The sequence below is a fragment of the Myotis yumanensis genome, unplaced genomic scaffold, assembly GCF_028538775.1.
Source record: "Myotis yumanensis isolate MYYU_CA2020_CCGP unplaced genomic scaffold, mMyoYum1.0.hap1 SCAF_1, whole genome shotgun sequence".
Taxonomy (NCBI): domain Eukaryota; kingdom Metazoa; phylum Chordata; class Mammalia; order Chiroptera; family Vespertilionidae; genus Myotis; species Myotis yumanensis.
In genome coordinates, this window is record NW_027223752.1 from 35633733 (window position 1) to 35659069 (window position 25337).

Here is a 25337-nt window from a genome sequence, read left to right on the forward strand (position 1 = left end):
GTTGGGGCGCCACCCTCTATCACCCCAGAGGAGGGCCAATCAGGGGGATGGGGTGCCACCGCTGTCACACTCAGGGCAGGGCCGATGGAGAAGTTATGGCTCTACCCTGTCACACACAGAGCAGGGCCCATGGGGGCGGGGCTCCGCACCCTGTCACACACAGAGCAGGGCCGATCAGGGGGTTGGGGAGCTCCCCCCTATCAGGCACAGAGCAGGGCCCGTGGGGCGGGGGGGTTGGGGCGCCGCACCCTGTCAAGCACAGAGCCCCAGGGCAATCAGGGGATTGGGGAGCTCCCCCCTATCAGGCACAGAGCAGGGCTGATCAGGGGGTTGGGGCGCCTTTCCCTGTCACGAACAGAGCAGGGCGGATAGGGAGGTTGTGGCTCCGCCCCCTGTCACACACAGAGCTGCAGGGCGATCAGGGGGTTTGGGCGCTGCCCCCTGTCACGCTGATCCCGGTCCTGGGAGCCTCGCTGCTCCGCTGATCTCAGTGCTGGGAGGCATATTACCCTTTTACTATATAGGATAGAGGCCTGGTGCATGGGTGGGGGCTGGCTGGTTTGCCCTGAAGGGTGTCCTGGATCAGGGTGGGGGTCCCCACTGGGGTGCCTGGCCAGTCTGGGTGAGGGGCTGAGGGCTGTTTTCTGGTGGCAAGTGACCGAAGCTCCCAATGCTCCTTGTTTTCTTCTTTTTTTTTTTATTCTGGGCCAGCTTTAGCTCTGAGGCCTCGCTGCTGAAAACATGAATACAATGTTTTGGTCCGGCTGGGTTTCAGTCTGCTGGTTTCTGGAGTTTTGTTTCTCTTCTTATTTGCAACATAGTACATAGTTTCTTAGAGTTGTAGCTCAGAGGCCAGCAAGTGAGGCGGGGAACGTTGGAGTCCGCAGCAAGCAAGCCTCATGTTCGCTTCCAGCTGCCTGGCTGCCGGCCGCCATCTTGGCTGACAGTTAATTTGCATATACTCACTGATTAGCCAATGAAAAGGGTAGCGGTCGTACGCCAATTACCATGTTTCTCTTTTATTAGTGTAGATGGTGTAGGGTATGGGTCCAACTTCATACTTTTCATGTGGATATTCAATTTTCCCAACACCATTTGGGAAGATTATAATTTTCCACACTGAATTGTCTTAGTACCCTTCTCAAAAATAACTGGCCTCTCTATTCTTTCTCTTCTTTAAAATCCTCTTTTAAAAAATATGTTTTTATTGATATTAGAGAGAGAGAGGAAAGGAGAGGGAGAGAGAGAAACATCAATGTGAGAGAAACATTGATTGGCTGCCTCCTGCATGCCCTTACTGGGGTCATGCCCACAACCTGGGCATATACCCTGACTGAGAAACAAACCAGTGATCTTTTGGTGCATGGGACACTGCTCAACCAACTGAGCAACACCAGTCAGGTTTGACCTCTCTATTCTATTCCATTGGTTTAAAAAAGTCTGTCTTAATGCCAGTACCACAGTTTTAATTATTGTAGCTTTTTAATAAGTTTGATATCAGGGAGAGAGAGTCCTCCTACTTTATTGTTCTTTTTTAATATTATTTTGGCTATTTGGGGTCCCTTGAGATTTTCTATAAATTTTAGAATAAAATTTTCTATTTTTGCAAAAGGATGTTGCTATGTGTATTTTGATAGGACTGCATTATATCTGTAGATTACTTTGGGTAGTAATGACATTTTCATAATTAAATTTTCCAATCCATAAACCTGGGATGGATTTCCATTTAATTAAGTCTTTCATTTCTTTCAGCAATGTTTGGTAGTTTTCAATGTACAAGTCTTTCACCTCCTTGATCAAGATAATGAGTAAGCATTTTATTCTTTTAAATGCTATTGTTAATGTATAGAAACACAACTGCATGTTGATCAAATGCATGTTGATTATGTATCTTAAGCTTGGCTGAATATAATTCTTAGTTCTAATGGGTTGTGTGAGTATAATCTTTAGGGTTTTTGTAACATAGAAGATTAAGTCAAACAGGAATAAATTCAATTCTTTCTTCCCAATTTGGAATTCCATTAATTAACTAATTAATTAATTAATTTTTGCCTAATGCTCCAGCTACAAGTTCCAATAGTTTTTTTTTTTTTTAAATTTATTTTTTCACTAAAAGTATTACAAAGGATATTACATAAGTGTCCTTTTTTCCCCCCGGCCCTTGACAAACCCCTGCCCTCCCTTTCCCCGCAGTGTCTTATGTCCATTAGTTATGCTTATATGGATGCATACAAGTCCTTCGGGTGATCTCTTACTCCCCTCCCTCCTGTCCCCCAACCCTCCCTGGCCTTCCCACTGCAGTTTGACAATCAGTTTGAGGTAGCTCTGCCTCTGTAACTATTATTGTTCAAAAGTTTGTAATGGTCTTTATTATCCATGAATGAGTGAGATCATGTGGTATTTTTCCTTCATTGACTGGCTTGTTTCACAAAAATTGGCATCTTGGTCTTGTTCCTATTTTAGAGAAAGAGCATTCAGTCTTTCACCATTGAGTATGATATTAGCTGTGTGTTTTTAATATAAGGCCTTTATTATGTTAAGGTAGTTTCCTTCTATTTCAGATTAAGTGTTATTAACATGAATGCATGCTGAATTTTGTCAAATAATATTTTTTGTATCAACTGAGCTACTCAGTGTTTTTAATCCTTTTTTTGTTAGTGTGGTATATTGATTGTTTGTTTTGTTTTTTTGTATGAAGAACTATTCTTGCATTCTAGATATAAATCCCACTTCATCATGGTGCATAATTCTTTCAATATGCTGCTGAATTTGGTTTGCTAGTATATTGGTGAATATTTTTGCATCAATGTTCATAAGGGATATTGGTCAGTTGTTTTCTTGAAGTTTTTTTTGTCTTTCCTTGGTATAGGGTAGTGCTGCCCTCATAGAATTAGTTAGGAAGTGTTCCCTTCTCTTCAATTTTTTTGAAGAGTTTGAGAAGGATTGGTATCCATTATTTTTTAATGTTTGGTAGACTTATTAGTGAAGCTGTTTGATACAGGCATTTTATTTGTAGGTAGGTTTTTGATTACTGATTCAGTCTTCTTACTAATTACAGATCTATTTGGATTTTCTATTCCTTTGTGATTCAATCTACTAGGCTTTGTGTTTGTAGGAATTTATCCATTTCATCTAGATTATCCAATTTTGTTGATCTTTTTAAAGAAACAATATTTGATTTAGTTAATTTTTCTGTATTGCTTTTTCCATTTGCTATTTTATTTATTTCTGCTTTAATCTTTATTATTTTCTTTTTTCTTCTAGTTTTGGGTTTTGTTCATTCTTCTTTCTTTAGTTCCTTAAGCTATAATGTTAGGTGGTTGTTTTGAGGCTTTTCTTTTTAAATGTAAGTATTTACAGCTATAACTTTCCTTATCACTTAAGTTTTGTTAGGAATCATGGAGGCAGGAAACAGTGTAACTTTTTTTTTAAAGTGCTGAAAAAAAAAGAGCTGTCAATCCAGAATACTACATCTAGTGACAATATCCTTCAGGAATAAAGGTAAAATAAAGGCATTTTCAGATGAAAGAAAGCTATTAGAAGGTATTTCCAACAGACTTGTTTAAGAACTAGAACACCCAACCAATAAAAATACCACAACGATTAACACTTAAATAAGACTTATACATCAGTTATTGTTTTAAATACTTTACATGGACTCACTTAATTCAAGAACACTGGTACTATTAACATCCTCATTATACAGATAAGAAAACAAAACAGATGTTAAGTAGCTAGTAAGTAGTAGAGCCCCAATAGAACCCAAGCCAGCCATCTGCCTTCAGAGATGATGCTCTTAACCAATACTTGATACTATCTTTCAACTTTCTTGTACAGAAAACCTATAGCATATCAAGTAATCAAATAGATAAAAACAATTTGGAATAATAGATTTGGTGATTCTGAAAGGTATTTTTATTTAATTCTGCTTTCTAGAGATAAAAACAGAAATGCAAGGCACCAACTTGATAGATTACCTTGAAAAAAATTCTATTAGAATTAGGATGTATTGATTTATCAATAAAAATAACCTTAACAATAAATATTTTTTGAGTACTTACTATGCGTTAAAAGTTGTTTTGCAGGGTGAGGATGTAAAAATGAATAAGACAAAGCACCTGTTCTTGAGAGTTTTATACAAATTAGGTGATACAGACAAGAAAGTACAGTAGGTCCTCGGGCTACGTCGGCGACGTCGGCGATCCGTTCCTACGGATGTAACGCGATTTTCGCCGTAAGTTGGAATCTACCTACATAAGCACCTATGTCACTCACATGGAGCACATACACAGCAGTAATGAAGTGAAACAGTAAAAGAAATTTAAAAGAAAGATAACAATTCCTGACCTTTAGTTTTGGTAAATAAATAATAAAAAACATAAAGCACATATGAACATATGTCGAAATGATGGAACATTTTTTTTTTACAAATAAATGGGAGATGGCGATGTAACCATGAAACAACGTACGCTGAGTATGACGTAACCCGAGGACTGTTTGTAAATAATTACAATATAGCATGTGTTATAACAGAAGTATACGCAAAGTCCAAAGTACATACAAGGTAAAAATGCTATCAAAAGGAAGCATCAATCTAATCATGGCTGTTTTAAAAATAGGAATTAAAAAAGGCTTTAAAAAGCACCAAAAAATGAACATTCATGGAAATATTCTACAATTTCCTTTTCCACTCATGTAGAACTGTTTCAAATCTATTAACTGTTTCAAATCTGTGGAAACTCTCAGTTAAGTCAGCAATGAACAGAAAGAAAAGTCAGAAGAATCTGTTACCCTGATGTGTATATGTTTTAATTTTCAAAGCCCACAGCATAAAGATGATGACCTTATACAAAGTACTTAGAATCAGCTCCTGTTGATTAGTTATCCACTTACTCAGCAGTCCAGTGCTCAGTCCAGTGGATTCAAAAGATGGAAAAGGAATTAATCCAGAAAAATCTTTCAATAAGACAAAAAGTAATATTTCTATACTGGATCAAGAAATCTATAGTCAATTTTAAGGATTACCTTAACAGTTGCAAAGAACAAGTTCTCCAGGTTAACTGTAGGATCATTAAGGACAAGGCCTTACATATTTTTTTCTATTCTTAGTATCCCTAATGGTTAATATGGGGCCTGTCAAATAGAGTATCACTATGCCTGCCAAAATAGAATTTACATTATAAAAGAATTAACAAGAGATGAAGTTTAATTCTTTAACTATATTCCTTTTATTCCAAGAAAGAGTTATTTTATGTTCACAGATAACTACACTTAATTTCATAGAGAAAAGGGATCAAATGTGACTCTCGACCTCATATCTATAGTAATATAAGTAAAGGCTAAAAAAAAAAAAAAATCCCCAACAGAATAAAAGAGTTAATATAAGTTCCTTAAAGATCAGCATGGTCTTTTAAGTTTAAAATCTCTATCATTCTACTTTAATTCTATTTTTGCTCTTACTAAAATATTCCCATATAGTACTTGTGATAGCAAAGGGAATACAGTATCTAATGACCCATTCACATTTCCTTTTAGTTATTTTCAAGTGGCTTCTCTTCATGGGATATAAACTTAGTCCAAGTAAAAGAAAGGGCATTGTAACTCACATTCTAAGCATTAAATGCATATATTTACTTATATATTCATATTGCACATAGGGTCAATAAACGGCTATAAATGATTGTGGTATGCTTATATTATAAAGTTGCTGTATATTTTTAGGTTGCTCTGAGTTCAACTGTCTATTTAATCAAATCATTAAATCAACAGACTCTCACTAATTTATACTTCTGTCTTTAACTTAAATGATATGTTATATGTTGTCCTCATTAAAGGAGATTTTAATTTAAGAGTTGCTAAAGTAATAAATAAATAAACCATTAGATCAGTGATGGCGAACCTTTGGAGCTCAGCGTGTCAGCATTTTGAAAAACCCTAACTTAACTCTGGTGCCGTGTCACATATAGAAATTTTTTGATATTTGCAACCATAGTAAAACAAAGACTTATATTTTTGATATTTATTTTATATATTTAAATGCCATTTAACAAAGAAAAATCAACCAAAAAAATGAGTTCGCGTGTCAGAGGTGTCATAGGTTCGCCATCACTGCATTAGATTGAGATGGATGTCAACATCTATGTCAACAAAAGTATAGTTTTAAATACACTAATTTAATAAAATAATAATGTACTATTAATTGAGCTTTTTTTCATGACCAGATATCAATATATCTAATTACAAACTGGAATAAAAGTTAGTAACTTGTGAGAACAACTTAATTTTAGAAATTCTACTGTTTAGTTTTATCAAATTAGTATTTGAATGCAATTAATGAATATTAATTAATGATTGCAGATAATCACAAAAAGAACAGTTTTACATCTTAATAAACTGGACTCTTTTCTGTGTTAGGACTGACAACTTTTAGCAGTAATATAGTACTTTCTGCAACTTTAAATATAATATGCAAAAGAAAAATCTTGAAAGAAACTAATGTCCAACATTTGACTGGACAGGAAACTAAGACTTTTAATTCTTGGGAACATATGGGGCTAACTTAATTGTTATAACTCAAGTTTCTTGGGTTTATCAGTCTATTGTAGTGATTAATAGTATGGAATTAATTTTATTTGCAACATTTTGGTGACTTTCTTACCTAGAGAGCATGCCCAGAGGTGTAACATTAAGTGATCCCATCAGCATTGCCAGGGCCATCCCTGGTGCTTCCCGTTCTATTACTTCTTTTGTGGCCTGTAATTAAAGATTAAATAGCAGACTGAGTGAAACTAGCCAAAAAGAAGGAATGCAGAGTAGTAAAATTAACTTCAATGTAAGTATAAACCATACTTTTCCTCAACCACACTTTGTAGTTCTTCAGACTTTTTTTTTTTTAAGGCAGCAAGACTCAGTTCTTTGGGACCACTGAATAAAAGCCGAGGACCAGGACATACAGGGAACTTTTACATTAGCAGACCTTTCTTATATCTTACAATTCTGAAGTATTTGATAAAAGTCTCATCTCGCCTAATAACCTAAATCAGGGGTCCTCAAACTTTTTAAACAGGGGGCCAGTTCACTGTCCCTCAGACCGTTGGAGGGCCGGACTATAGTTTAAAAAACAAACTAGTCGGCTGCTAAGCAACAGGCAGTGGCGGCAAAAACACCCGGTGGGCCGGATAAATGTTTTCGGCGGGTCGCATGTGGCCCGCGGGCTGTAGTTTGAGGACCCCTGACCTAAATTTTAAAAGAAAGTCCCAGATTGCTATAAGGGCTCAATAGATTTCTAAGGGTAAGACATTTGGGTAAATTTATTTTTGTCTATCACTCTTAAAATAATTAGTCCCTCCCTGAAACCCTGCGATCATTTTGTATCTCTCCTAGCTCTATACTTTTATGATATAATTAAAAGGAACTCAAGAAGTCATCAGTCAACTTTTCCCATGTATTGGGTAGAAAAAAACCCTCTAGGTTCCATATCTTCAATATGAATTACCATCTACTTTAAAAATAATAAAAGTGATAGGCTTTATTTATATAACAAGTTTTAAGATAGAACATTTTTAAGACAAGTGTGTTTAAACCTGGAATAAGCTAATGAAGGAGACAGGAATATTTCTTTTCTAAAGGTAAATCAAATTAGGTATGTATTATTCTGTGATGGTAAAGATATGACTTAGGTTAAAACTTGAGTGTGAAATATATGATTTAATTAATTCCTAATCCTCTGTTTTTATAAATATAGCTTACAATACTTGGGGGCAGTACAAAAGTGAAATTTGCAAAACAAAGTATTCCAATAAATAAGAAAAATGCAAATGAAATAAAAAGTAAATTATGGACAAAGGTTTATATTTCAATATTTCATTAGAAGTAGAGAGATATTCTTAGATTGTAGCTCTGGGAAAAATGTAGAATGAGGACTGGGCAAAGCAGTTAATATGTATCGAGTATGTGTTAGAGATATCAGTCAACTTTTAAGATTAATTGTTAGTTAACCCCTTATAACTATACAGAATAAAGGATGACTAGAATTGATGTAATCTACTGGTCTACTGAATCCCAGCATAATTCAATACTTTATTATGGCAGACATTTAAAAGAAACTAATATACCAAAATATTTTTCAATAAATTGTGCTTTAAAAATAGAGGATCAACAGATAGGAGAAAGGAAATTCTTAAATTCCTAAATTTAGAAGTTAATTACTTTCATTTAAATGTATAGCTAAAAATTGTCAAGCTAGCATTATCAGAATCTATCTTTTATTTTCCAAATTCAATCTGTCTGGTATGATTTTGAGGTCTCTTGAGAAGAAACACTATTTCCATGTTAAAAGGATGTATTCCAAAGTACAGTAGCATAGTTTATTTAAAGATAAGGGAAAATATCAACATGTAGCTGAGAGAAGTCTTTCATTTAAACAAATACTTTAAAGCACAGCACTTATCCATCTCCACATTAGTTATTAAACACCTATGTACTAGATTGTATTCTATGCATTGATGTTGCATTAATGAAAACAAACTTATAAGAGTTTGTGTAAACTCACTGTTACCTGGTACATAAAAAACTCAGTTGGCAAATTATATTTGAGAATTACCTAAAAAATACGCAATTCATTAAATTTTCTACATACTCTTAAAATATGCAATTGAATTTGGTCAGATCACAGTGGTTTACCTTGATTGCCTCATTTCACTTTTCAAAGAATCGTTTTACTGGACTTTGCTTTTGTGGCATGCAATTGAAGCCAATGAAATGGCTCAGTGCGACTCATACTTACATCACAAAGTATCTGAGGCCACTATTCACTACATTGCATTGTGATCCTATTTAAGAGAATCTATAGAGAAATTTCCTCTTAAGTGTCACAACTAAGAATGGGTCTTTTTCTGTGCTACTAGTTTGTTTTTAAATTATGATGCTTGTGAATTAAGTTATCCTTTAGAAAAGAGGAAAATTTGTGGATACTGTTTTAGTATGCTTCCTGAACACAACCGAATTGCATCTTATTGTTCCTTGCCCTATTTTTTCACATTTATCTTGTTAAAGTTATGTTCTATGTGTTTGGATAAACCATCTTAATTATTTTTAGTGTATTAATAAATATATGGATGATGGATGGATAGATTAATGAATTTTTTATACAAAGGTCTTCATCTTTTTCCAAACATAATTTAGGGAGGACAGTTCTTTCTGAAGACTTTTTAGAGCAGTGGTTCTCAACCTTCCTATTGCCGCGACCATTTAATACAGTTCCTCATGTTGTGGTGACCCCCAATTTCATTGTTACAAATTGAACATAATTAAAGCATAGTGATTAATCACAAAACAATATGTAATTATATATGTGTTTTGCGATGGTCTTAGGCGACCCCGGTGAAAGGGTCGTTCGACCCCCAAAGTGGTCGCCACCCACAGGTTGAGAACCGCTGTTTTAGAGAATTTGGGCTTATAGACACAATTTTTGTATATTTTAGAACAGAACAGAAAAGGAAATTATATACTGTGGTGATGTCACTAAAAGGCACCGTTGTTCACAGTAGTGATGGGGAGATTGTCAGACTCTCTCTAGGACTAGACAAAAACCAACTTTTCAATAGAGTATCCCTAAGTAATGCACAAATATGGTCTTTCTTACATCTATGTCAAATACATCTTTTCTATGAACCATCAGAACCTTCTATTTCCTTTTTCTTTTTCCTCTTTTTTAAAAATATACTTTATTGATTTTTTACAGGGAGGAAGGGAGAGAGATAGAGAGTTAGAAACATCGATGAGAGAGAAACATTGATCAGCTGCCTCGTGCACACCCCCTACTGGGGATGTGCCCGCAACCAAGGTACATGCCCTTGACCGGAATTGAACCTGGGACCCTTCAGTCTGCAGGCTGACGCTCTATCCACCAAGCCAAACTGGCTAGGGCTCTTTCTCCTCTTAAGCTGTTTGGTATAGCAGTAAAATCACCATCTGAGAGATCAGACAATGCCACTACATATTTAAGGTAGATGAGAATAAGGGCTGGATATATTGCAGCACCTAGCACAATATCCAACATATACTATGTGTATTCAATAAATTTTTGTTGAATAAAAGAATTAATGAGTAAATGAACCAATATACTTTGAAACTTGGCTTTATCACTTAATTGTTCTGTGCATTACAACAAAATGTTTAACTTTTCTGAGCTTTAGTGTACTTATGAATAAATGGATATAATAGTAAAACATATCTACATCTTATGAGATGTAAATGATATAAGTAAATCACCTATCACAGAGTAGTCAATACATGTCAATTCTCTCTATGCTTCTACCTTCCAATTCGCCTTACATCCTTGCAGTTTTGATCTCACCAGTTAGAGAACAGGAATAATACAAAAAACCAGAAACCAAACCTAGAAACAGTGGTTGAGAACCAAAAGTGAAGGAAAAGAGAATGGAGAGCAAGAACCTAAATCTTAGAATGTTGACAAGTGGGGAGCAGGAAGCAGAACACTGAAATAGTGGAATCTAAAGAGAACAAGAGGTCAAATGAAGTGGAAATTGGAAGAAGTATAGGGGGGCAAGAGCTGGTGAAGGCACAATTAGAAGGAAAAGAGCAAGAGAATAAAACAGGAAAAAGTGATCTAAATTATTTAAAAATCCAAACGGCAGCATAGTTTTAACAATGTAGCTTTATCCTTTCAATCATATATACTAGTATGCTATAGATAATGAAGATTATATGTGCCTTTATTGTCCAAGTACTAATAGATATCATTCATTATTAATAGATTGTTCATAATCAATGGAAAAGATGCCATTACAACTTTAAAACCATTTTTCTTAATTAGCTTAATGTTTCTACTTTCTCATACTTATTTGATTGCTAAATTTTTTTTTCCTTGAGCAATAGTAGAAATTTATATTTCTACCTCAGATATAAACTTTTCTGAACTAGTAGTGTCTAAAATAATGATGTTTAATTAGATTTAGCTATTCCCTGTAAATAAGACATTTTATCTTTAACTTCTAAATACTTTCTAAACTATAAAAATTCAATCTCCTATGGAAAATTGCTTACTGTGATCTTATTTTTTTACCCTTGACACTTTGAAGATAACATTTAAGTCAGAAAGATGCTTCAAAGACTGGTCAAGTTCCAAAAAAAGAGTGTCATAAACAATAATTCTATAGGCAGGGAACCTGTCAATGAAATTGAGTTCCATTTTTAACTTCACAGAAAAGAAAATGACCTTAAAAAATGTTATTGCTAAAAAGCAATCACATTTAAATAAGTACAGGACACATAGCAGCTACATGTCAATGGGTAGAAATTTCTTATATTCCTGGTGATTGTGAAAAATCACTTTTACTTACTTTATAGATATTTATTAACAAACCATAATTTGTATTAATATTTACATGCTTGTTACTCAACTATGTAGGTTTAATAAAATATCCTCCTAACAATTACTACAGTGCTCTCTGCTCTTTGTTCTTAAGTAACAAAGAATATCTTTGAAACACCATTTAACGGCTACTAATAATGTAAAGCTATCAAGGTAGGATCTGGTTAGAGGAGTAGTTCTCTAACAGTAGTGTGCATCAGAATCTTCAAGAGGCCTTGAACAACACTGATTGCTGAGACCTTGACTCAGAATGTCTGACTGGAGTCTCAAAATTTGCATTTATAACAGGTTATGCTTGTGATGATGGTCAGAGGACCACACTTTGAAAAACACACTGCGAATAGACGTAATGAGGTTGATTCATGATAAGGTGTACTACTTGATCTAATCTTCATGATCACCTTATAATATTCAACTTTGTAAAGTAGACTGAAATAAATGTTAGGATATTTCATAAGAGCAAAATGTAGACCTAATGAGGAGATAAATTTGGTAAAAATAAGCAGTATAATGCCATCCAATTAAATTTTCCTTATTCTATTCATTAAAGGGCAAACACATTAATTTTATTTTACACTTTTTTTAAAAGATGTATTTTATTGATTTTTTACAGAGAGGAAGGGAGAGGGATAGAGAGTTAGAAACATCGATCAGCTGCCTCCTGCACATCTCCTACTGGGGATGTGCCCACAACCAAGGTACATGCCCTTGACCGGAATCGAACCTGGGACCTTTCAGTCCGCAGGGTGATGCTCTATCCACTGAGCCAAACCGGTTTTGGCTATTTTACACTTTAAAAAGAGGTTATAATAAACTAACAGTTCAGAGCCTGCCCCTTTAAGTATACTATGCTACAGAGAAGCTATTTTTTTTTTCAGTTTTCTAGATGTCATTTATTAAAAATAGATCCTCTGTCCCTCTCAGCCTGGCTGGGGAAGCAGTCTTTCCCTACGTATTTCCCCAAATGGATGAAGCAGTAAGTTTAGGGACTCCAAAGCCATAGCCATCCTGAGTCAGGAGGTCGGGCACTGGGCGGCCGCCTGCGGGAGCCAGGAGTGAAGGTGGCAGCAGCACATGGCCACCTGCAGGCTCCCACTGCCCAGGCCAGGGGCTGGGACAAGTCCATGACGAGGCCCGCGCTCCACTGGCAGCCTCCGGGCATCACCACACAGCACACTCAACACCTGAGGAGGGACAAGGGCCAGCATGGCTTCCACACACGTGGGAAGGGAAAAAGCTGGACCCAACACAAAACATGAACTTACGGGAAAGGAAGGCCAGGATGGGAGGAGAGGCAGACCCTGGCAGGGCCAGAGGTTTCCTCAGGACTACAAAGACATGATATATAAAATTTACATGTATGACTAATTCCTAAGTATGCTCAAGGAATACCAGATATAAATCGTCTTTCTCCTCTCATTTAAGAAACAGAGCATAATGAAATGAGACACATTATTATAAGGGCAGCTTTAAATTAAATTTAATTAATTAAACGTTCATTTGTAGATTTTGTAATTTTATATTAGTTGCAAACACCTTTCAAACAATCATAACACATCACTGTCTCACAACAGTTTGACTAAAGCAGTTAGACAAACTGCAACAAGAAGGTGAAGATGCTACCCAGGATAATGGTAGTTATCCCAGTTTTACTTGGAAGATATGATCTGGTTGATAATGTTTTAGGCTTCTTAAATATTTACATCTTCTTCCACTCCTGGAGGAAGTAGAAAGCTTTTCAAAAATGGATATATTTTATTTTGTTTTTCAAAGTTGTACAATATTTAAATAATATCTGGTTATGATAAAAGATCAAGGGAGACTGTATAATTATAGAGAGAAAGCAAGAAAAAAAGAGTAAAAAGTTAAGTACTGTAGCCAATTTCATCTTCTATTCCATTCAGTGAACACGCTGAAGTTAGCAGGAGATGCTGAGTTAAGTCTGCTGTTTCTCCAGTTCACCTCAGTTCCCATAAGCATCACTGAGTTAACATATCAGTGTTCTAAGGTTCTGATGTTCAAAGGTAAGTATTTCTTATATAACATGGCCTCTAAAACAAGCCAAGCAATTTATCTGATTCAACAAAAGGATTTATTTCAATGTTAGACTAAAAACAAATTGTTGGGTTACTGAGAATATGTCTTTCTATAATAATACTACATCACAGTTACTTTACCTATGAGAAATCTCATCCCCTTTGCTAACATTTAGATCCCAACCTCTTCGAAATAACTAACTTGAGTATACAGTGATAAATACTCCTTAGATTCAAAACATTTTTCTTTACCTGGTTATTTTTCACATTGTTTTCCTTCTTTATCTAAAAATTAATTTAATTAATTATCACACATATATACACACACATATTTTTACGCATGGAATTTTGGGCTGATATCTTAGAATCAAGATTTGTAATTTAAGATCTGAGGATCCCAGACTCTTTCAGAACCTCCAGACGACGGTGCTCAGAGTAAGGTAGGTCACTATCCAAAAAAAGTCTATGTCATCTTCAAGTTTGAGATTTAAAAGAAGTCAAAATAGAGTCCATCCTTGAGCAACAACAACAACAAATTGCACTTCATAAAACTAAGGTTAATGTATGTGTGTATGTGTGTGCACACACGTACACATGTTCTAGGACTGGAATTGAGTTCCTCAGGCTGGGGCTATAGGCAACTGAAGAGTTGACTTTATTAGGGTAGCTGGTGGGACTGAGGAGGAAGAAGTTGGCTGCCCATTACCTAGTCAAAATGGGTGGAAATAAACATCCCTACTAACATAAATAAACATACACATGCATGCCTAAGACTGCTCATTTATAACATTTTCTCTTTCGATGCTACCTTAATGTTCATTTTAGCTGAATGATATGATCTGTTCTAGAAATTGTACCCTTAAGTATGGCTCAAGATATGCAAGAACCAAACCAAATTCACAAGAATACCCAATAAAGGATATTTAACAATTCAGGTTTATAAAACAAACCTAAGATTTGATAACCAAGCAATATTATTTTATATTAAGATAATTATGAACAGTGTTAACTCAGGTCCTGTCTTCACAGAATAAAAATCAAGTATCTAAGATCAGGAGGTACCCAAAGCAGGAACATTGAGTGGAGCAAATGGAAACTGCCCTTTTGTTCAACACTGTAATAGGAAGGGCAAAGTTTTATACTAACAAAATTTGCTTCTAGGGAAAGAAGAGATAACAAAAAAATAGGTGGGGATGTGGGGGGCGGAGGGGATGACACCACTAGATTATGTCACATCCTAGTTTCCAAAAGTTCTTCTTCTTTTATTAATGTAGATTGACTAGAAACTATCAGACATTTTGTAATTTTCTCTGAATAATTTTCATATATCTTAGCTTCCGCAAATTCTGTTTTGTAAACCTTTTTATATTACAAAATGATGGTCTATATAAGGAATATTTTCCTTAATCTTCTTGACCTGTCTGATTGCCAGCAGCAATGACAAGAAAACATCAGAGAGAAACAGTACTGTTTCAAAAGGATGGAATCAGAAAAAAAATATATGGCTATTAATTTTCAGTATCTCAAAATAAATCTGGCCTAAATAAATCAAGGCAAATGTAGTTCTATTCTTAAAGTTATTTATAAAACTGTTCTTGTGTCATCACAGAGGCAGTCAGAAAGCTAAATAAATAGCAATTAAATACACATATGGCTGTGTCCACCCTTCTCTTCCAATGTGTTTCCTAAGCCTTTGCTTCTACAACATGTACATATTTGTGTGTGGTGGCGGTGGGAGCTGTATGTTTATTTCCAGGTGGCCTGGTTGCAGGCTCCTCAAAGATGTAATATTTCAAATTTTCTGTCACCGGTTTTTTGTTTTCAAAGTTGTACAATATTTAAATAATATCTGGTTATGATATTTTTTGTTTTTTGTTTTTCTAAGATGTTTTTTGTTTTTCTAAGACCGGTTTGATGTACATTCTCACAAACAGTGGTGTTATATTAAAATAAGGCTTTTTTTTCTTTCTAATAAAAAAATCACCTTTGTTTCTAAAAAAAAAAATAAGAAATCCAAAATATTAGTCTGTTAAAAGCAGTAAAGCTTATATAAAACAAATGCCTAATGTTATGGCTCATCATAATAGAAAAGTAATCTCACAATTACTCAGGTGCTACCTCAGAACAATATATTTTGAGTCTAATGAGGAAGCAAGATGGCGGCGATATAGGCAGACGCGTCCCAGGTCTTGTCCCGGAGCAAACGGAGTAAGCAGCTGAAACTAATAACACCCACCCCGAACTGGCAAATTTACTCAGCTGGTGAGACGGTTTGCAGCCGGGAAGGGCAGACCTCCCCTGGAAAGGTTAAAAACCAGGGATCTGGGCAGGAAAGTTTGCCAGACCTGAGCCCAGAGGGTTGGAGGGAGACCGCATGGCAGACAGCCGCGTCTCTTGGGACAGACACAGACCCTGACCAGGGTAAGGAGTTCCGCGGGTTTGCTGGCGCCAGGAGATTTGAGATTTGGATTTTGTGATTGCGGAGAACTGAGACTAAAGGGGGCATCCTGAGGAACTGATCAGACCATGCAGTGCCCATAAGAGAGGAGCGTTTCCCAGACCATGCAGTGCTGGTAAGAGAGGAGCGTTTCTCAGACCGCAGATCCAAGCAACAGCAGCCCCCTGATCACCGCAGCCTCCTGATCACCACAGCCTCCTGATCACCACACCCTCTGTCTGTGGAACAGCAGGTGTACGTGAAGCCTCCCCCCACCAGCCAGAAGAGCCAACACAGCTGTGAACAACACCCACCAGAGGAGCTGCTGCCAACTGGAAAGCAGCTGCTACCGCAACCGTCTGAGCAGCAACCACAACCCAAGGAGCCCCTGCCACCCAGGGAGCAGCCACTGAACATCTCAACATCTACATATGTCAGCGAGATCAAACATGGGTAGGCAAAGAAACCCCCAAAGGAAAGAAAAGGAGGACTCGCCAGAAAAGCAGCTAAGTGAGACAGAGATATGCAACATGACGGAAAAAGAATTCAGAATAAGGTTCCTAGAGTACATGCACCAGATGTTCAAGAAGCAAGAAGAAACAGATGAAAAACTCAACTACTTATGCAAGAAGCTAGAAGAAACAGATGAAAAAATCAACAACTTAAGTAAGTCCCAAGAAGAAATGAAGAGTGACATAGCTTCAATAAAAAACTCCATTGAAAGTATCAACAGTAGACTGGGAGAAGCGGAGGACCGAATTAGTGAATTAGAAGACAAGGAAGCAAAACACACTCAAACTGTACGGCAAATGGAGAAAAAAATTAAAAGACAGGAGGAGAGCCTAAGGGAGCTTTGGGACAACATGAAACGAAACAACATACGAATAATAGGGGTGCCAGAACAACAGAAAGATGAACATGGATTAGAAAACCTATTCGAAGAAATAATATCAGAAAACTTCCCTGAGGTGGGGAAGAAAAAAGTCACACAAGCCCAGAGAGTCCCAAACAAGGTGAACCCGAAAAGACCCACACCAAGACACATCATAATTACCATGGCAAATGTTCAGGATAAAGAGAGAATCTTACAGGCTGCAAGAGAGAGACGGAAAGTAACATACAAGGGATCTCCCATTAGATTATCAAATGATTTCTCAACAGAAACACATCAGGCCAGAAAAGAATGGACGGAAATCTACAAAGTGATGCAAAGCAAAGGACTGAATCCAAGAATACTCTATCCAGCAAGGCTATCATTCAAAATTGAAGGGGAAATAAGAAGCTTCACAGACAAAAAAGGGCTAAGGGAGTTTATCACCACCAAGCCAGCCATGCAAGAAATGCTAAAGGGACTGGTGTAAAAAGAAGAAATATCAAGCTCAGAAAGAAAACAGCCACACACACACACAAAAAGAAATGGCTACAAACAAGTACCTCTCAATAATAACTTTAAATGTAAATGGACTAAATGCTCCAACCAAAGACATCGAGTGGCTGAATGGATAAAAAAACATGACCCATACATCTGCTGTCTACAAGAGACCCACCTCATTAGAAGGGACTCACACAGACTGAAAGTGAAGGGATGGAAAAATATCTTTCACGCAAATGGAAAGGAAAAGAAAGCTGGGGTAGCAATACTTATATCTGACAAAATACATCTCAAAGTGAAGGCCATAACCAGAGATAAGGAAGGCCACTTCATAATACTAAAGGGATCAATACAACAAGAAGATATAACCCTGGTAAACATATATGCACCCAATGCAGGAGCACCCACATACATAAGAAAACTTCTGGAAGATATCAGGGGAGAGATCGACAACAATACAATCATAGTAAGGGACTTTAATACACCACTGACATCACTGGATAAATCCGCTAGACAAAAACTCAGCAAAGAAACAGCAATCCTAAATGACTCACTAGATCAGATGGACTTAATTGACATCTTCAGAACACTTCACCCCACAGCTGCGGAATATACATTCCTCTCAGGTGCTCATGGGACATATTCAAAAATAGACCACATATTGGGTCACAAGCAAAGTCTCCACAAATTCAAGAAGATTGAAATCATAAAAAGCTTCTTCGCAGACCACGATGGCATAATGTTAGAAATAAACTACAATAAAAACAACCCAAAATACTCAAACACTTGGAAGCTGAATAGCATGTTATTAAATATTGATTGGGTTACCGATGACATCAAAGAAGAAATTAAAAACATCCTGGACACTAATGACAATGAAAACACAACAATCCAAAACCTCTGGGACACAATGAAAGCAGTCCTGAGAGGAAAGTTTATAGCTCTACAGGCCTATCTCAAAAAACAAGAAAAAATGGTAGTCAATCATCTAACTCTACAACTCAAAGAATTAGAGAGCAACAAGAAAACCCCAGAGTGAGCAGAAGGAAGGAGATAATAAAGATTAGAGCAGAAATCAATGAAATAGAGACCAAAAAAACAATACAGAAAATCAATGAAACCAAGAGCTGGTTCTTTGAAAGGATAAACAAGATTGACAAACCCCTAGCCAGGCTCACCAAGAAGCAAAGAGAGAGGTCCCAAATAAACCAAATCAGAAATGATAGAGGCGAAATAACAACAGACCCCACAGAAATACAAATGATTGTTAAACAATACTACGGGCAACTCTACTCCAACAAACTAGACAACCTGGAGGAAATGGACAAATTCCTAGAAAAATACAACATTCCAAAACTCAATCAGGAAGAATCTAAAAACCTCAATAGGCCAATAACTATGGAAGAAATTGAAGCAGTCATCAGAAAGCTTCCAGCAAACAAAAGCCCAGGGCTAGACGGCTTCACAGGGGAGTTCTACCAAACATTCAAGGAAGAACTAAAACCTACCCTCCTCAGACTACTACAAAAAATTCAAGAGGAAGGAACGCTTCCAAGCTCATTCTATGAAGCCAGCATCACCCTAATACCAAAACCAGGTAAAGACATCACAATGAAAGAGAATTACAGGCCAATATCCCTCATGAACATAGATGCCAAAATCCTCAACAAAATCTTAGCAAATCGGATCCAGCAGTACATCAGAAGGATCATACACCATGACCAAGTAGGATTTATCCCAGAGATGCAAGGATGGTACAACATCCGTAAATCAATAAATGTGATACATCACATAAACAAATTGAAAGAAAAAAACCACATGGTCATATCAATTGATGCAGAAAAAGCATTCGACAAAATCCAACACCCATTTTTGATAAAAACTCTCAGAAAGGTGGGAATAGAAGGATCATACCTCAACATAATAAAAGCCATATATGACAGGCCCACAGCCAACATCATACTCAATGGACAAAAACTAACACCATTTCCCCTAAGAACAGGAACAAGACAGGGATGCCCACTCTCACCACTCCTGTTCAACATAGTACTGGAAGTATTAGCCATTGCAATTAGGCAAGAAGAAGAAATAAAAGGCATCCAAATTGGAAAAGAGGAAGTAAAACTGTCCTTATTTGCAGATGACATGATATTATACATACAAAACCCTAGAGACTCCATCAAAAAGCTACTAGACTTAATACATGAATTTGGCAATGTAGCAGGATACAAAATTAACCCCAAGAAATCTGAGGCATTTCTATACACCAATAGTGAACTTTCAGAAAGGGAGATCAGAAAAACAATCCCATTTACCATCGCACCAAAAAAATTAAGATACCTAGGAATAAACTTAACTAAAGAGGTTAAAGACCTCTACTCAGAAAACTACAGGACGTTGAAAAAAGAGATAGAGGAAGACATAAACAGATGGAAGAACATACCATGTTCTTGGATTGGTAGAATCAACATCATTAAAATGTCCATACTTCCCAAAGCAATCTATACATTCAACGCACTTCCCATTAAAATACCAATGGCCTTCTTCAAAGATCTAGAACGAACTCTCCAAAAATTCATCTGGAATAAAAAAAGACCCCGAATAGCTGCAACGATCCTGAGAAAGAACAAAGTAGGTGGGATCTCAATGCCAGATATCAAGCTGTATTACAAAGCCACTGTTCTCAAAACTGCCTGGTACTGGCACAAGAACAGACATATAGATCAGTGGAATAGAATAGAGAGTCCAGAAATTAGCCCGAACCAATATGCTCAATTAATTTTTGACAAAGGAGGCATGAACATACAATGGAGCCAAGATAGTCTCTTCAATAAATGGTGTTGGGAAAATTGGACAGACATATGCAAGAAAATGAAACTAGACCACCAACTTACACCATACACAAGAATAAACTCAAAATGGATAAAGGACTTAAATGTACGACAGGAAACCATAAAAATTCTAGAAGAATACAAAGGCAACAAAATCTCAGACATATGCCAAAACAATTTCTTCACTGATACAGCTCCTAGGGCAGTTGAAACTAAAGAGAAAATGAACAAATGGGACTACATCAAAATAAAAAGCTTCTGCACAGCAAAAGAAACCATCAACAAAACAACAAGAAAACCCACCTCGTGGGAAAACATATTTGCCAACGTCATATCTGATAAGGGCTTAATCTCCAAAATTTATAGGGAACTCATACAACTTAACAAAAAGAAGATAAACAATCCAATCAAAAAATGGGCAAAGGATCTAAATAGACACCTTTCAAAAGAGGACATTCAGAAAGCCAAGAGACATATGAAAACATGCTCAAAGTCACTAATCATCCGAGAGATGCAAATCAAAACAACAATGAGGTACCATCTCACACCTGTCAGAATGGCCATCATCAACAAATCAACAAACGACAAGTGCTGGAGAGGATGTGGAGAAAAAGGAACACTTGTGCACTGCTGGTGGGAATGCAGACTGGTGCAGCCACTATGGAAGGCAGTATGGAGGTTCCTCAAAAAATTGGAAATGGAACTCCCATTTGACCCTGTGATCCCACTTCTAGGAATATATCCCAAGAAACCAGAAACACCAATCAGAAAGGATATATGCACCCAGATGTTCATAGCAGCACAATTCACCATAGCTAAGATCTGGAAACAGCCTAAGTGCCCATCAGTAGATGAATGGATTAGAAAACTGTGGTACATCTACACGATGGAATACTATGCTGCTGTTAAAAAGAAGGAACTCCTACCATTTGCAACATCATGGATGGAACTGGAGAGCATTATGCTAAGTGAAACAAGCCAGTCAATGAAGGAAAAATACCACATGATCTCACTCATTCATGGATAATAAAGACCATTACAAACTTTTGAACAATAATAGATACAGAGGCAGAGCTGCCTCAAACTGATTGTCAAACTGCAGTGGGAAGGCCAGAGAGAGTTGGGGGGCAGGAGGGAGGGGAGTAAGAGATCACCCGAAGGACTTGTATGCATGCATATAAGCATAACTAATGGACATAAGACACTGGGGGGTAAGGGAGGGTAGGGGTTTGTCAAGGGTGGGGGGGAAAAAAGGACACTTATGTAATACCCTTTGTAATACTTTAAGCGAAAAATAAAAAAATATATATATATTTTGAGTCTAATATGATATATTCTGAGCATAAATCTTTAAAGATAAAAGGGCACTGTTTTTGATTAAACTATGGATAACTATGACATGAGGCTCAAAAATGAGTGAGTTTGAATCCTGACATATTAAGATTGTTCTATGGATTGTGCTCAAGATTTTCCAAAGTTTTTCAACTAAGTGGAACAGTAAAATTATTATAAGTGAGAGGCCAAATTATGTAAGAATAAAAATTTTAATATATTATTTTTATATTAAAAATATGCTATTTTTATTCTGTGATGGAAGATTTAAAAAATTGGTCTCCAAAACATTAAAGTGAGAAAGTAGGTAGCATTAGAAAATTTAAAGTATTGAATACATTAGGAAGAGAAAATAATACAATCTTAGATATTTAATTCACTTTTTGAAACATAATTATTTTATTTAAATATTAGTAAATTAAGAAAGTCAAATATGATTACTAGATTTAAAGTATATAACACACTTAGGAATTAATTCTTTCTGTATCTAAATCAAATCTATATATATAAAACCCTAAGCAACCAGACGACTGGATGACTGGCCAGTAGCCATGACACGCACTGACCACCAGGGGGTAGACGCTCAACACATAGGCATGGAAACATGGAACAGACTGATGAATTTCACAGGGAAGTGGGGAGGAGGGAGGGTGGAAAGAGATTAACAAATCCGTGCACTGGGCTTCTAGTTCCTATATAAGTGATTTGTCCTTCTTTGGTTACTTTAAAAATCATTGCCTTTATTCTTTCTTTTTGGGGCTATGATGAATGTACTTTGGTATTTCTCATTTCATTCTCCATACCTATGTCTCTCTTATATTCCCATTAAATCATCTCTCTATGTAATTTTTCCAATATGAATTGGAAAAATAGTAATTTCCTCAGATAGATATTTCAGTGTGCGAATTCTCTCTTCTGCTGGTCTAATCTGCTGTTTTGTCTGTTCATCGATTTTTTAGACTTGCATTTTCTTATTTCTAAGAATCCCATCCCTCCCAAAATTGCTCATTCATAAATGATGATCTCTTATGTCTTTATTTTTGTTAGTCTCTCTTTGTTCTTTTGGACATTTCACCATAGGTAGGTTAAACATATATCCTGGCTTGCCAGGGACAGTTTGATGTGTTTCTGTTGTGTCTGGTAAACCTGTCTGGTTTAGCATTTGTCCTAAACAAAAGTTCCCCAGTATGAACAATAAATGACAACAGTCACCTAATTCTTAGATGTCCTATACTTTTGTATTTGACAGTTCTAGCAGTTGTCATGTTTTTCAGTCCATCTACTGAATAATGGTTTTGCTTTGCTGACTTGTGATTGGTGAGTTTTAGTAGTACATTCATTACTTGATCTTAATCTGTTGAGAATACTGCTGAATTAAACTGGGGAAAATGTCCTTTGGAGAAAAATTATTTCTGTTTCACTGACAGTTTCCACTTCAGCCTCCAACAGGTTCTCAGTCTCAGGGAATCCCAGGATGAACTTTATACACTGCTGCTTATCCAAGGATAAGTGTCTCACCAGCAGTGCTGCTAGTCATCTATCCCAGGGCACCTTCTGTCTCTCCCAAGTCTTGGCTTCCTATAGTCATGGCTAATGCTCCCTGCTGCTCTGACTTCCAACTCATGGTATTTTGGGGGAGAATGTAAATGTAAATATTGACAGTGCCTGTCATTTTACAGGGTATGCCTCAGAGGATCTGTCCTTTTACTGGGTTAAGTTTTTCTATAGTGGGAAGGTTTTTCAAAGTACCAAATCAATGATTATTTTAGACCATACCTCTGTAAACTGCTTTATTCCCTTATGAAATGGATGTCTTTTATATCATTACACTGACATTTTTGACACATTGCAGACTGCCCTACAGAGAGATGGTACCAATTTATCTTCTAAACAATAATGTGCTTTTCACACAAACCTTGCCAATTCCAGGCAATCTCAATTTTAAAGTTATTTAATTGGTGTGTACAAAACAACAGAATATTTTTAAAGGTACATTTATTACCAATTATAACAAGTACATATTTAAAAGCAACTTACAACTTTTCACTTGCAAATTGTCTGTTTATATCCTTTGCCTACTTTCTATACTGTTCTTCCTATCGAATTATAAGAAAACTTTATATATTGAAAATATTAATCTGTTGGCAGTTAAATCTATTGCAAATATTAATTTTTAAGTTTGACATTTGTAATAATTTTTGCTTAGCTGATATTTCCATGAAGAGGTTTGAAATTGCTTATATAGGAGGTTCTGTAAGTATTTTTATTATATTTTCTGAGTTTCATGTCTCAACTAGAAAGGTTTCTCTTACCTAGAGATCATAAGCATAACCTATTAATTTAAAAATCATAAACTTATAGTTTTTTATGTTAAATGTTTAGTCCATGTATAGTTTAATTTTTTTGCATGATCAATCTTCTCGACCAAAATGGATATCCAATTTTCTGAATACCTTTTACTGAATAATCCTTCTTTCCTCCAATGTCTGGAAATGTCACATTTATTATGTATTAAATTTCAATTTTATACATATGGAGATGAATAAAACATCATTTGGTTGGATTTATCTCTAAGTTTGTTTTCATGTAATGTGCCAAATGTTTAATTATGGTGCCTTATATTATGTTTTTACATCTGACTGGATAAAGCCCTCTCATTGTTTAACTTAAAAAAAATTACTAGATATTTTCTTACATTTGTTCTTTTAAAATGACATTTAGATTCGACTTTGTATACTCTCCCCAAAATCAATTGGGAATTATACCAGATTTATCAATCAATTTAAGGAAAATCGACAATTTCACAGAAATATTTGCATCTAAGAACATGGCATGACTTCCTAAACATTCAAATGTTATTGTATGTCCTTTAATAAAGTTTTGTTTATTCAAAGCTGGCAAAATTCTTAAGTTTATTCTTAGGCATTATAAAGTTTCCTTTTTTTTTCCTATTGCAAAGAAGACATTTTTCCATTATATTTTCTAGAGGGTTGTTCCTAATTTAAGTAATACTATTCTGTAGTTATTTAAAAAAGAAAATACTCTTGTATTTAGCCACCATTAAAAACTTTTCTGGATTCTAATACTTTTTCAGTTGATTCTTTTGGATTTCCTAGGTGAATAATGTCTATAAAAAAAAGGGTTTACAACTTTTTAAAAAATATGCTAAAGTTCTTCATCTTCCAAAACATTGATAGGCAGTGCTATGTTACCAAAAGCTAACTGTACTCATTCTCTAGGTCACAAATAGGCAACTAGCTTTGCCACTATCTTAGGTAGCAATCAATACATCTTTGAAGTTATGCTACTGGGGAATTTTCTGACTCACTGGCTTTATTCTCTTAAGGAATGCATACACAAACCAATTCAAATACAGTAATTGTCCCATCTAGAAATAACAACTGGAACTCAATTAATTTCCTCCAGAAAATTTCCTTCTTATTCATACAGATGCAATATTTTAAGTCCTTACTTCCTTCCCTCTCCCCACTCTTGCTTTTAACATACACATACACATACAGAGACACACACACTGTGTTTCATTTTTTCTTCCTGAGCTAAAAACAACTTTATTCATGACTAAGTGTATAAATTTTGTGAAAAGTAAAACTCGTGAAATCTGAAACCAAAAAAAGGAAGATGAAGTTTTAAATTAAAACAAAAAAAGGCCAATGCCATTATTGAGTCTAGACTGTTACCAATCTTCCTACAGATTATACATAAAGATTTCCATCAATTTATTCATTTTCAACTAATGATATCTATTCTTCTACAAGTTTGAACACCAAAGATAAATTTGGACATTATTTTGAATTCAATTTTAATTACTTAGTAGAATTCTATTTTATTTTTCATTGCTCAGATTTTGTATTTCAGTAATACACACACGTTTTTGAAAGCTGGCTCTGAAAACTATCCTCTGCAATCTTCATAC

General features: G+C 35.9%; 1 protein-coding gene across 15 annotated transcripts in view; it reads right to left on the bottom strand.

Annotated features, from left to right (window-relative positions):
• Positions 1–25337, bottom strand: part of GPHN (gephyrin) — a 452278-nt gene that overhangs the window by 211248 nt on the left and 215693 nt on the right. For all 15 annotated transcript variants that reach the window (XM_070418066.1, XM_070418183.1, XM_070418108.1 and 12 more), the window contains one exon: positions 6659–6753. In XM_070418066.1, the coding sequence (XP_070274167.1) occupies positions 6659–6753 (95 nt within the window). The remainder of the gene's footprint in view (positions 1–6658; positions 6754–25337) is intronic.